Raw genomic sequence first — 14,905 nt, forward strand, 5'->3', positions numbered from 1 at the left:
AATAGAAATACTGAGATAGTAGAAAACTGAGGTGCGTGGCAGGGTTGGGGGATCAGCAGACAAGTATATAAACACGCAACTTGAAACTAATTGTGATAGTTGTAGAATTGGCCATTAGAATAGTCATGTCATAAAAGTTAATGGCTTGCTTAATGAAAAATCTAAATTTACTTCTAAGGGATTCTATTTGCTTCATAATAATCCTAGAACCTTTTATTTTAAAAAGTCCAAGAAAATGCTCACTTTAGCAACTTCTTCCTTGTTTTCAACTACTTGACGAAGGGCCTAGATGTCTTAAAACCTCAAAGCACATTCCTGAGCCAACTTTATGGCTGAAAGTGAAAAGATGTTTAGGCAATATAATCAGGCTCAGTAGCTTTAAATCACAGACCTGAGGACTACTGTTTCACCTATTTGTTTTTTGTGCATTGTGTTGGGTTTTTTTTTAATCTGTGCTAGATGTATTTTATAAATTAAAAATGACAGTAACAACCAAGGCTTCCCTTCAAGCATGATACAGGCAAGCTCCTCTGTAAAACCAAAAAGACCCTCCCCTAACTTCCCCTTATTCCTGCTCTTTCTCTTCCCCTCTCTCGATGCAGATATCCTTCGCAATCAGCACTTTTCCTAGACAAGCATGTTATAAGGGATAAGCAACTGCTTTGAGACATTTTTTTCTCTAAGAAACATTACAAGTATTGAGACTTGTAATAAGCCTAGCATAGGACTATGCTTTTCTTTTTAAAAGCCTTCTCCTCTGAATGCTTTGAGGAAACTTTGGTTAGATTTGACAACAGAAGAGAAGCTTTCAGTCTTCCTGAAGGGGTGATAACCGCAGCACTTCCCTCCCAGTACCTAGTCTGTTCTTTCCCCGCCAGCATTATTTTGGGCAACTGTTTTCACTGAAGTATTTTCCTAATTGCTAAGTCTGCAATAGAGGTAAGTTCCTTTATTTCAAAAGTAAGGGGTAAATGCATAACAATTGTCTAATTTAGAAAAGGGAAGAAGATCCAAGTACTGGGATGAAACTGGCAAAAAGATCAAGATTGTTTACTGTTCATGTAATTTTTTTTTTCTATTGTTATAATGAATTAGCGTAGTCCTATCCCAACACTGCTTTAATGCAGCACTGAGTATCAATGAAGGCCTGTACAATGCAAAGAACCACGCAAGAATACCACCACAAGATCTCAAGTCTTTACTTCAGCACCAGTTTTCCAACCACAAAAAAATTAAAAAAAAAAAACCCAAACACTTTCACAGCACACTGTGAGAAAGTCACATGTAACAACACTATATTCTGCTTGATAAAGAGCAGCATCAGAAACAGCAATCTGTTAAAAAGAAGTTGATCAGAATTTATTAATTCCAAACCATCCCACTACATCAGTTCATCTTAAATGTGTCGTTTTGGAAAGGAACATTGCTAGATTTTTAGAACTTGCTAGAATAAAAAGACTGACATAAAGAATAAAAACATGAAAGACAAATTTGAGTATTTTTGCACATATAAGCAAAAAGCTGTTTAACAATAATGATGATCAATATTTGGTTTTCATAGTCTATGATTATCTTCAGGGTGAGTAAGAATGGTTGATGCTCCACCTAGAATTTCAGTTTAGAGATGGGATTACTATAGAGGGTATTTTTGGTGTGTGTTTTTTTTTTTTTTTTTTTACTTACACCAAGTTCTTGGAAACATTTCTATATTACAACTGAACTTACTCTTTGTTATGCAACTTGGATGCAGCCCTCAGGATTTCCTTGCATGTCACCAAAGAAGCCCTGGGCTGGCTGAATTTAAATGTTTCTCATGTAATACCCAACTCTATTTACAGAGTGGGAGAGATGCATTCCATGTACTTCAAATGGAAAGGTCCAGACTTTTGCATATATAAAGACTTTGGCTTGTTAAATTAACATTTTCGTATGATTGCAGAGCATAGTTTGACTTTTCATTGTGCCCTGCTGGAGAAAGATGAAAGGTTTGCTGACATTGTGTCCACACAATTTTAAACTTGTTTTTCAAGTAGCAATAGGGAAAAAAGAGGGACTCTCCTAGTATGCTTTCCCACTAAATACTTTAGATTTTTTTTTTTTAAAAACTAAAACACATAAGCTCCGAATCATGCAAAATATGACCACCTCAGCTACATTAGTCTAATGTAACTGGGCAACTGGTGAAGTTGTCAGACCATCCGAAGAGGTAGTGACAGTCCATTCTCACACTGCCAGCCTGATGGGTGGGCTAAGTTAAAAAAAAAAACAAAACCAAAGACAGAGGCATCACCGTGTGCTCGCTGTGTTTTCCATTTTGGTATTCCCAGTCAACCACTCTCTCTTGACATTGGTAGTTGACATTTACCACTGCACCAACGTAGTTAGAAGCAGTAAATTTGTGTTTCGTTTCGTTAGCGGCTATACACTCAGTGCTATTCATCATATATAGGTGGGTCTCCATCGCTTGAAAACATTGACAGTTTCTTTCCGTGATTCTGCACATGATCTTCATTCATCTTCTCCAAAGCTTCAATCTAGAGACCCAAAAATAAATCCACGCTGAAATTATAAAACCGCACCAGAATGTTTCTCAACAGTGTTAAAAGGCAGCTTTAGATGACTGATCACGTTTATACAATATTGCTATTTCAATGATTCTGACTGAATCATTGTATGGAGTCTATGGAGTCACTCCTGTACGGAGTGACACACTTTGAAAGTAAAGCTTGAATCATCTGTTCTCAACAAGTTAATAAAATGAATAGCACTCCTTTACAGTTTCATGCTATGTAACTGAAATGCACAAGTTGCCGGAAGGACTGGAGGATTCTTAAGACTTCAGCTGTATTCCCTGAAGTACAGAACTGTTCCTTTCTCCAACTCTGAACACCTCCACTGTAACTCACCCAATGCACCAGCACTGGAAAACTTCCAAGTAATACTGAGATTACAAATCCACTGCAACCATTTTTAATGGTGAAAACTGAAAACTGTTACACTTCAATGTTTTGTGCAAGCAAAGTAACACAGCACAGTAGCCTATTTTGATCTTCAGATTATTATGCTTGGATTACTTCCTTTCGTACTCCAGGGGAGATAATTTGACTGAAGTTGCTAGTAACTGAAAGTCTGAAGTTTAAGGATGGGCTGCTCAAATTCACTTCTGTGTAAACAGCAATGTCTTTTCCATAAAACTTAGAAGCACAAAAGATGATGTAAAACAACAGCAACAAAAAAACCCACCTCACATCCCAGTGCTCCTGACAAAGTCAGTGAGAGAACTAGTTTTTGCTCAATTAACTGATACATAAGGATCGTGGAACAGTGACATTGTGTTCACTTTATCTCTTCCTCACTTTGATGACCTGCCCCAGGAGTTAACTGGATTCAAGCTCCCACCTACTTCATGCTGGACTAGCATAAACCTACACTGTCATTAGAAATCAAGTAGAATAGAATTGCTATGTTACCCTGACTTTAATTAGCAAATATATAATGTTTGACAACTTATTTTAATAAATGTCTGATATCAGGATGCACACCTTGAGGAGTTTACAGCCAAAATTTGAAAATTAAAAGCCAAAGGTGACCAAAGATTCCTAGTCCACGCTTACAATAGCTTGATTTTAGGCTTGAAAAAGGAAAATGGTAGCCTAAACTTTAAGCTCAAGTAAGTTAAATCTAAAACATGAAAAATAAGCAGTAGAAGAATTATTATTTTTAGCCCAGCCTTCCTTACTCTGCACAACCTTTAACATATGTAAGGAAAAGACAACAAAACTTGCTTTTAAAACTAAAGCAAATCACTAAATTTTCCTTAACACTGACAGAAGAAATTATATACAACGTGAAGCCTTTTACACTTGGGAGCAAGAGGACCAGGAAAGGAGGTGGAGAGGTCTATCAATCTGAAAACACACAATCACACAGAATCATTAAGGTTGCAAAAGACCTTCAAGATCATCAAGTCCAACCATTAACCCAACACCACCATGCCCACTAAACCATGTCCCGAAGGGCCACGTCTATAGGTTTTTCAAACACTTCCAGTGATGGCGACTCCACCATTTACCTGGGCAGCCTGTTCCAATGTTTGGCCACCCTCTCAGTAAAGAAATTTTTCCTAATATCCAGTCTAAACCTACCCTGGTGCAACTTGAGGCCATTTCCTCTTGTTCTATCACTAGTTACTTGGGAGAAGAGACCAACCACCCACCTCACCACAACCCTCTTTTCAGGTAACTGTAGAGAGCAAAAAAGTTTATACTAGGTTGAAATAATAAAGTTTTGGAAAAAAAAAAAAAAGATGCAGAATGATTGCTGAAATTATACTCACACACACTAATCATACAAACTAAACATAGAAAGTTAAGGTATTACAACAGCTACTATAGCTAACCAAATTAAAGTGTTAGGCACAGAGAAAGCAGTACCTCTGCTTGGAAGTCTACTTCATTGTCAGCTGTAATATTTAAACCTGAGACAGCATTGAAGAGTTCACGCTCATTAAGTGCTTCTGCCACACCTCCCTTCTGGAAGAACTAGTCAAGTATAAAAAGCACACATTAACCACTTTACTACACAAACAAAATATTCCTTTTCCTTCCCCAAGTTACAATTACAATATTTAGTCAAAATGATATTATTTGTTTTGTTGACCTACTGATAAAAATAGTTGAAAGAACTTTTAAGTTCCAGTGGTGCCATTTTATTCTTCCACACTTTTTTCCCCTTTTGGAGGACACCATCAGTATGGACAATATGCAAGAGTAATCTTATATATGTGTGGTGGTGATCATTTTTTAAAGAGTTGTATTGGTTGATTTTTAGTTAGGTCTGCATTGACTTTATCTTGGAAAACATTCAGCATTCAAAAGATTGTCAGATGAAGAGGTCCTACCTGTGCAACATTCCTACAGTCTCTGAACAAAAACTTGAGTCCATGAGGATGGGTTGGCTCCACAGACTGACTGACATCAATAAGCCAGACCTGTAGTCACAGCGAGACAGCAAGTCACTTTGCACTGACATTTCTCATTAGATGAAACCTTTCCTTCCCATGTTAAGAATAAGCTCACCTTCCCATCATGCCAAAGCATGTTGTATTCACTCAGATCCGCATGGACCAGGTTGCACTCCTTATACAACTGTTGCATCATCTGCAAGGAACCAAATTAATGAATGAAAGAAGTGTGCTCTACTCCAGATAAATATTGTTTGCTTGACTCTAACAAAAAAAAAAGCGCCTTTCCCCAGTTGCCTACCTAATTTACATCATTTTTTCCAAGTCTTCAATAAAGTTGCATACAGGGAATTGCAGTTTTGGTAAATTGCCAGCAAACTAAGCTTTTATCACTGAGCCTAGCTTTGGCAAGTCAGAAGAATCAGTCTGGTAAACTCATGTCAGCTCTGCCAAGTAGTCCAAGTGCATGAGACAGATAAACGTGTTCTCTAAATATACCTGTCATTCTCAGCCCAGTCACAGGAAAGAAGTCTCACAGTTTTAGATATTGAATCCTAACTAGTATGCATATGCACTTAAAACATGGTTGCGTTGCTCTACTAATCTCAAGATCTGAGGCACAGACCACACATATTATCAAGCTGCTGGGTTGGCTGTTCTGCTTTTTGGGGTTTTCTTTAACGTTTGTAATGTAATAGTGAGTGGACAGTTAGCAGGTACATGTTTGAACCAATTGCAGCAGATAAGAGGAAAGTAAAGTATCCACCGTGCAATATTCTAATTCATTCTCTGATTTCTAGATTTGCTAAAAAGAGGGGTTGGGGAAAGGGCTATCCACCGGAGAGTGCTTCAGCATTGTAAATTAAGTATTCTGTTAAGCCCAGAAAGACTTCAGCAAACTTTCTAAACCACATACTGCTTCTATAAAAGGAAGACTACTTGCTCATAAATCCTCTGCTGCTAAGTATCTGTTTGTCATCAAGTTCCAGCACGTTTTCCATTCAGATTAAGATTCAATTTATTTTTTTAGCACATAATTGTTTGTTTATTCTAAGTCATACATTAAACAGCAGCAAAGTAAGCCTTTGGACTCCATATCTTGAAAGTGATGCAAACATCCTGAAAAGTAAATAAATGCTGATTTGTCCTTTAAGTTATTCCCCTTAAAGAAAAGGCAACCCAGAATTGGAGGAGAAATCAGCATTGTCTTACATTAAGAATCTGATAGTAGGCCTTTTTCATATCTTCACTACTAAGTGTTACATCCTTTAGTTTAGGAGCTGGGACTTGATCCTGGCCAATGAAAGACATAACCAAGACGTGTTTCTTAAGGATAACCACTTGAGGACAAGGAATTCCTGCATTTTGCATTCTGTGGATCAGAAAATAGATACTGATTAAGAAAAACAAAACAAAACCCCCAAACCCTACAGTTCTAGTTCCTGCTTGCTCATTTCCAATCTGAGAACATTGTAAGAAACTTGATCCAGTATCAAAAAGTCTTTGAAATAGACCGAACTGAAAACTGAATGAATATATATATATTTCACAGTATTTCACATAAGAAAATTCAGATCTTGAAGTCATAAGCTGGTCTGAAAGTGCTCACGGAAAACTAATCACTTTCATAGTTAGAGTCTGTTAACTTCATGAGCTTGTAAATTCTGCTGTCAAATCACTGAAGACGCTGACAATTCACTGCACTGCAAGAAACCAGAGGCTTATTCAATCTGTGCCAGGTTGTATATTATTTAGTCTAAAAATAAAATCTAAACTTCTACCCAGACATAGTGTATCTTCCTTAAACAGAGAATAGGAAACCAACAGGCATTTGGCAACTACACTTTTTTTTTTTAATTACCTTGTTAAGTTATGCATTTCTTTCTCAGCCCACATACGAATAATCTTTCGTGGATTCAATTTACTGAAGCGGTCTTTAAATCTGTAGTCATCCTTAATGTATTTATCACGGTTCTTGAATTCATTGAGAGTTGTTTTAAACACTTTGATGGCACATTCTGGAGGTATAACTTTATCTTCAGTTGCACTTCTTGTGGAAAAAGTCAAATATATAACAAAGTTAACTATTTGCATCTTTACAAGCAAATGCATGTTTTTGTTTTTCTATTTTTTAAATATTGCAAGATACAGCAATTTTTAATATAAGAGAGGAAAAGATCTGATTTTCTATCAAATTTGGAAGCCAATTCAAGTTAAATTTATAAGAGTTCTACAATTAAGCTTATATGTGAATGCTTGGATTTGGGCATTTGGATTATATGTTCTTCATCAAATAGGTTCCATCTCCCAATTTGTTAATATTTTACGTAAATGTCATAGCTAATAACAGCCCTGTTAATACACGTACTTGCTTCAAGAAATTACAAGTGAAAAAAGTCTTGCATTAGAACAATAATAGTAGTACCACAATGTTAAGCACCACAAAGATATTGCCCGTTGAGTAATACTAAGCAAAAGAATACTCCTGAAAATCATTCAAGAAAAGGTCAGTATTTTATTTTTTTTTTAAAAAAAAGAGATGCTTCTTTTCTCCACACCCCCAACTTACTTCTCAACATCTCTTAATAGATTATCTATATTTGGGCTTTATTAGTTGTTTTTTAAACCACTTTAAACTCGTGGTGTTTCAATGCAACACAATCACTATTAACGTACTACAATCCTTCCAGCATGGCAGTCTTTAAAACTGGACTCTTACATGACTTGCAAAGTGAACAGCATCCCAACGCTATTCTCAAGGTAACCTAAAAGTAAGAAACAGCACCTCTACTGAACTGCACAGATGGAGCTGATAATACAAGCCATCCGTATGTAAGGACAATCTTGAGGTAGCCTAAGATCATCATGACACCTCTGTAGTCTGGGGTAGGTCGGTGGAAAGAGTTCCTCAAAACCTCAAGGCTTCTTTTTCATAAACGGAGTAGGTATTTTTCCACAGAAAGCTACAGTGCATTTGTCCTTGTACATTAAATGGTCTCCAAGGAGGAAAGTGGGGATTTTTTTTTTTACTTTACAATTGGTACCATGTGGTTTTCAGATTTTATTATTATTATCTGCACATACATGAATACTAACTGTAAGTCTTGGGAATGAAAAAAAGTACAGATTGTTTAAATATTTTTGTGGTTTCTGCTTTTTAAACCATCTCTGGTACTTAAAGCTATTATGAAATACAAAAAAATATACTTACTTTCCTCCATATGCATGAAAAACAACAGATTCTTTTCCTGTGCTGATGCAGCCTGTGATGGTCTCTAGCATCCCAGCATTGACCATCTTGTACAGAAGTAAACGCGTTTTAGGATCCACTGCTTTCTCCTACGGGCAAGAAATAAATACTCAATTCATTAAACCAATTCTTTCCTTTACAGTGTTTAGAGCATTTGTATACCGCAATTGTTCAACTAGGTGAAAAGAATAATGTATTAAAAGCATTCTCTCAATTGATAGAGAAAAACAACCACCCCAAACCAAACAAACAGAAGCAAAGCCAAACTGCTCCAGCACTGTCACCTTAAGATTTAACACTCTCAGGTACCTTATCAGCTGTGTGGCACATACAGTATTTTACCAATTACGCATAAAGCACAGACTGTGGCTCAAAAGCACTTTCTACCGTGTTTTCAGGAAGTCTTTACAAATCATGAATCAAAATATCCCAAATATTATATTCCTTTTATATCAGTAACAATAAGATAAAAGCAAAACACCCAAATTTAAGAAGTCCACAGCAGGTATTACCAGAGGCTCTGCTCTAAACTCTCCCATAAAGCACATCAAACTCTTGACTTCCTAAGTTATTAAGTCAGAGTTTACTTGGTCACCTCATCTTCCTGAAACTTGCTATGAAGATGGGTATTTAAAGCCACATGGTTCAACTGCAGAGTATTAGTTCTAGTTTACTTTAGTCCTAGTTTACTCATTGTAGCTGATTAAGAGACAGGTTTGGAAAGACAGTAAGACAAAAATGGAAGCTGCATGCTCTTATTTTGATATGGCTCTCAGTAATGCAGCTGAAATAAAGACAGCCTTTTTCTAGCAGGAGCTGGCTGATACCATCTCCTTCAGCAATGTTAACATAATATTGCTTAACTGTTCTACTAAAATGGAACATTTAAAGAAATTACCAAAACAGTGTTCAGCTGTTACACAAGATAAAAAGTATATAGAGACTTTACTATTAAAAACATACAGCAGTGGAGTGCTCCTTCTTTTCATGGAGCCTTGCACTTCGACGTTCCTCAGAGTACGCGTGTTGCTTTAAGGCATTGAAGACTTGATTTGACAGCTTTAAGTCCATCCCAATTCCATCCCCAACTTGGAACTCAGGTGCAAACTGCAAGTAGAAATAATAGAAATTTAAGCATTGTTACTAGCAGACACCACAAGCTGGCACAAGCAGAAATTTCTCATTCTGATTTGGAAAAACCTAGGGTAGATTAGGACTTATGTGAAACCACCTTTGTGGTTTCAGTGTGTTGTCAGTGTGTTAAAAAACATATTGCTCTAAACTCAGAACTCAGAGTTCTGCCCAAATTGATAGGAGATTATCTAATATCCTGTAAAAATTGCACTTGCAGCATTTCCTTATTTGCAGAAGTTGCACCAGTTGCATTAAAGAAACGAAAGGTATATACTACACAAACAGACTGAAAAATTTTTAAGTCAAACAACTGACTGAAAATAAGTTACTTGGCTCATCAGGCAAAATGAATTAAAAAAAAATAGATTACATGACAAAACAGCATAGTTTTGAAAAGCTATGCTTTTCAAAAATAGCCTTGGTGTTTTATTTGCCTGCATACCAAACTTGCCGAGAGTTTTCTTTTGCCAAAACAGTTCTGTGCAAATTCTTGAATCATGGTCATCAACAAACTATTATCAAACAAAAAAACCCACACAACTCAAACTGCCGATTCAAATAACTAATCCAAACACTGCATTGCTTTCATCCAATGAAAAAAATAAAAATCAGCATAGATGGACAAGCATTAGTTCTTTGGTTGAATTACAGTATTCCAGTTTTACACACAAGATAAGTTTCCCTAAGTTTTCACTTACATTTTCCATGCGAGCAGTGTTCTTTCTGCCACATACCACTTCATCATGTTTAGTAGTAATGTCTTTTCCTTTTCCTATGAAGCCCTTTCTTGGTGTAGTAGTAGGTTTATCTACCAGCAGTGAGAAAAATAAATCAAACTTTACACCTAAACAAACATAACTAATGTCCATAAAGGTTCCACAATGCCCGCAAAAGTAACATACTTTTATTTATTAAACAGAATAAAATACTTCAATTGTATGATCTTAATGCAGTCTTCTCTTATCCTAAACATGACAGCTTCTTTTGCTATATTATGACTTACTTCTATGTCTTCTCTGGGGTGTCAGACACACTTTTGGCATGTTAAAGACAGCAATATTCAATATCATGTGAAGGTGCCCCTAGCTATATGTAGATGACGGATATGCATATCCCACAATACTTTCCACGTACAGTAGTTATTTCGCCAGATTCAGCCACTGAAGCCAATACACTGGCAGACAGAAGCCTGAATTTACCCGCCCAGCTTCCTGCATAACACCTCCCAATTAGGTAACCTAATTTTACATACAACTGGTATGTTCCCTTACGTTCAAAAAAACCTACTTCAACTATGTCATATTCTTAGGTCTACGAACTGAAGAAATTATAATTATAATAAATTATATAGATTTATAAATAATATATATAAATTATAATAAAAACTGAAAAAAAGTTTAAAACTGCCACGTACCTGCTCTGTAAGGATCATGACGGGTATCCTGCCAATCAACCTCATCCTCTGAGCTGTCACTGTCATAGGGATGCACCTTTCGATAATTTTCAAAGGATATGGAGACTTGAGAAACAAAACAAATAAGGATATGTCTGATTATCAGGGATTTGCTACTTCCTCACAGCTCTGTCAACTTAAGCAGAGTACCAAGAATATCTCCAAAGCAAAAATACTTCTTCTGATGAGGGTACCTTTGCTATCTCCATTGATCTTCTTCTCTTCACGCCGAAGCTGTGCATCATATTCCCTGTCAAATTCCATCTGCAGCATCTGAGCTAGCATTAGGTCACTAGAAGTGTCAATATTTTCTCCTGTAACAAATGGTCCTTCAGCAACACTATGTAAAATCAAAACAGAAATTTAAAGAATTAAGCACAGTAATCTAAACAGAAACACTACTTTATACTATTTCATCACTCTGTACAAAAGACTTCATGCAGACCTGCATAGAAGCTAATGGATCTCAACTGTCCGCACCCCCTCTAAGCCAACACTAAATATTAATGGAGCATGACTTCATTTCTCTTAGCCAGTCCTTCGCTATGCAAACATTACTTAAACTTTTACTTGTTTACCATTCTGTAGGAAGCATTAGGCTCTATTTTTAAAATGCCTTTCATGAAAGAGAAAGAAGGCATACAGGTGTATACATGTGTAGATATGTTTTTATAAATACATAAATAAAAACAGATTTTAAAAAAAACAAACAGCATTGCTTTGCTCTGCTTCACAGAAAAGACCACAGGCAAAATTTGTATGAGTTCAGAACTGGTAGACTCTTGGCCTATGCTTAGAGCTTCCAAGTATTAGGAGGATACAGGTGATACGCCTGATCTTGAAATAACATTGTACACTGTTAACAAGCTTCTCTAAAAGGGAAGAAAAAAAAATTTCTGACGTTTCTCAAAACGTAGCTTACAAACTGGCTTAAAGCACCCAAAAGCATGAAGAAAATATCAAGAAAGGAGGAAGGGTGAAAGAAAAAAGATCTAAAGAAGAGTTTTAACTGGGGAAGCCATTGTCACTGAAAGAGACCTGAAGAAGCAGAGTTAGGAGATAATAGGCAAAGCACTTACTGTATCACTACACATTAAGCACATTGTAAGAAAATGCAGAAGAGCTAGAAGATGGCTTCACAACTATGGAGATCACTAATCCAGGATTTAAACTTACGCAACCACTTCAGGAAAAGCAGCATTTTCTTCTTCCAGCTGCAGCTCTTTCGCCAGCTGTTCACTCATTACATCAGCAAGGGAACATGATATAGATGTTGTGTTAGGGACTCCCCACGGACACTGCAAATAAACATTTTATTCAAGTCAGCAAGAAATGCAGTGGCAACACAATAATCAGGATAATTAGCTATGACTTGGCTCTAAAATAAGCTCATGTAATCTTACCAGAGCTTGTCTTCTACAGATACACAGGGAATTATGATAAACTACAGTACAGAAAATACCTCAAGGAATAGTTTCATAAACTCAATAGGGAGAACTGTGATTGAAAGGATGTTAATGGTCACTTACTAATGGGGGAAACAAGAGTCAGTTTGTCAGTGTGAGTACCCTCTGAAAACAAAGGCAAAGCCTTCCCAGAAAGTTTGTTTACAAGTTTACATAGACTTGTGTACAACTTCCCTTGGAATAACACAACATTATTGGCTTATATACAGCTTCCTCCCCCATTTCTGGAGGCCTGGAAGGACAGTCATCATAATAAACATCTCCTCAAAAACCTAGAAGCACACACACAGCTTTGCTTGGGGAGGCAGGGGTTGGGGAATGATGAATCGCTGCCTACCACCTTAATAACCAAACTCACTTAGACCCAACTCCCTGCTCACCAACAGCGCTTGTAGAGAAGCGACTCATTTATCAGGGTCTAACAGCAGCTCTCTCCACCAGGAAGACAATTGCTCCTAGCACCGAACCTCGCCATGCACTGTCCAGCGCGGCCATTACTCACTCGGGCAGTGGAGCCAAGCGCTCAGCGCTCAGTTCGCCAAGTAACTGTGGCCCTGGCTTTGGGGGCACCACCTCACAGCGCCCTCTCCACGGCCTCAGCCCGCTCGGAGGGAAGCGGGTGGAAGAAGGCCAGCCGCGTACCGGAGCTGCCTACGCGCCCGCGTCCCTGCCGTGACCGACAGTGGGCGGGAGGCGGTGGCCGGGACCCAACGTGCTTTTTTGTCTTCCTCCACCCCCGAGGAGCTAGGCCAGCGGCGGTCACACCTCTACGGCCCCCGGTGCCGCGGGCGGCTGGACACAGTCCCGCGGGCCGCCGCCAAAGCCCGGCAGCGTCCAGCCCGCCGCCGTTAACGCCCGGCGGGCCGCGGCGCCAGGCCTGCGCCCGCGGCCCCCGCCCAGCCCGCGCTCACCTTGCTCGGCCACGCGGGGCCCGGCCCGGCGTCGGGGGCAGCGGCGACTCCTACCGGGTCCATCTGCGCATGCAAAGGCGGGAGTGCGAGAGGGCGACAGCGGCGACGGGGGCTCTCCTCACGGCAGCGGCGCTCCGAATGCAAAACCTTCCGGGTTCGCTCCCGTTCTCTCTTACCGTCACCTGCCGTCAGGCTCCCCATTGGCCGGCGGCTCGGGACCCCACCCGCCTTTCCGGTGATGTCAGTGGGGCGGCCGTGGGGTCACCTGCGGACCCCGAAGCCCTTCGGGGCCGCCGGCGGGGCGGCCGGCCGGCTATACTCCGGGAGCTCATGGCTAGCACGGGGTACGGGAGCGACGGCGACGTGCCCGCGGAGCAGCCAGGCCGCCGGCGAGCCGTGCTGACAGAAAAACAAATAGCGTGTAGATAGGTGACGTTTGCTTTTATCTGCGGAAGTAACCGGGGGGGGATCCAGCAAGAAGAAACCATACGCGAACAGACTAATTTGATCCTGATCCCATAACTCATTGTAAATACAAAATTAAATACTTCGTCTGTGTCCCGACACCTGTTACACGTCAATTTTATATGTAATGTTTACCTGGAAAATAGCATCGTGATGAAAATGCCCTGTTTCCAGGACAGGGGCAACTGGATGGTGCTTTGCTAGAATGCAGTCGCTGTCTGACCTCTGCTCCAGCAAGTTGCCCAACAGGAAGGACGCAGTGCCTAGAAACCTCATCAGACCTGGCTTACCACCAGTTATCAGAGGTATCCGCAAACGTAGACTACTGTGCCATCACGGCCACTGTCAATAATCAGAAAACCAGCCGAGCAAAGCTGGCTGGCTCCAGGAGCAGGAGGAGCGGTAAGGGGTTGTACAACCCCTGCGCATCCCCCGGCCTGCTCAGAGTTAAGTTCCCTGTTACGCATCTAGCAAAGCCCATGCTGCCAGGGCAGGCCAGCAAAAGCCACTCTCATCAACTCTTAGGCATGCAAGAATCGGCTTGGTCGGCCAAAGTTCTGTCTAATTTGTCTTCAACAACCTTCAATGACATAAGGCATTACAATTACTGCAGAAAGTCCACAACTAAAGGGCAGATGATTTGGAAGAGGGTAGGGACCCAGGCTGTTAACTCCTGCCTCAGCTGTGCACAGCCTGAGGCACAACACAGGCGTACACCATGGAGACATGGCGATGGCTTAGTCTGGCGATGCCGTACCAGTGTGGTTCTTATCCTCTCTGCCCTTAGCCCTGTCGGAAAGAGATTCTTTCTTTTGCCTCTGCAGCTCCCTTTTGGGGTGTGAAGATTGCTGCCATGCCCCCTTCAATCTTCGCTGGCTAAATGTATCAGTTTTATAAATGAACAGAATGTCAAAGCAATGTCCTGCTGCCCCAAGAAAATCATTACTAGCACAGCTGTACAAGCACTGATTAAGAAAACTGATTTTGGTAGTTTTTAGTTCAAAAAGGCATTAACAATTACTTAATATTCCTTTGTCTTTTTACTCGTTTTTTAATTTTCAGAAATAAGTCTTTTATATTAGTCTCCTAAATATTAACACGATTAGGCCTTGATCCCAAGGCCTCTTATATGAATGGATCAAGCTTTGAACTGAATTGTATTTAGAAGAATTGTTCTGTAAAATGACATGTAAAAAAAATAATTTGCCACACATTCCCAGCTCCTAATAAAAATAGTTTAAAATCTAGACAGAGCAGGAATTT

The 14,905-nt window shown here is 39.5% G+C and overlaps 1 protein-coding gene across 2 annotated transcripts; it reads right to left on the reverse strand.

Annotated features, from left to right (window-relative positions):
- Positions 1–1,175: 1,175 nt before the first annotated feature.
- RIOK3 (RIO kinase 3) lies at positions 1,176–13,240 on the reverse strand (the record flags this gene model as incomplete). Of its 2 annotated transcripts, none has more annotated exons than XM_081996766.1 (13): positions 1,176–2,534; positions 4,434–4,541; positions 4,901–4,990; positions 5,079–5,159; positions 6,176–6,335; positions 6,825–7,013; positions 8,175–8,302; positions 9,177–9,320; positions 10,046–10,155; positions 10,762–10,866; positions 10,995–11,140; positions 11,977–12,098; positions 13,178–13,240. In XM_081996766.1, 13 exons carry the CDS (start codon positions 13,238–13,240, stop codon positions 2,433–2,435), a joined length of 1,548 nt encoding a protein of 515 aa, XP_081852892.1. In that variant the 3' UTR covers positions 1,176–2,432. The 2 variants fall into 2 exon arrangements, with proteins under 2 accessions (XP_081852892.1, XP_081852891.1); XM_081996765.1 differs by having other exon boundaries at positions 11,977–12,113.
- Between the last annotated feature and the right edge of the window lie 1,665 nt (positions 13,241–14,905).

Source organism: Phaethon aethereus (assembly GCF_964289735.1).
Source record: "Phaethon aethereus genome assembly, chromosome: 2".
Classification (NCBI taxonomy): Eukaryota; Metazoa; Chordata; class Aves; order Phaethontiformes; family Phaethontidae; genus Phaethon; species Phaethon aethereus.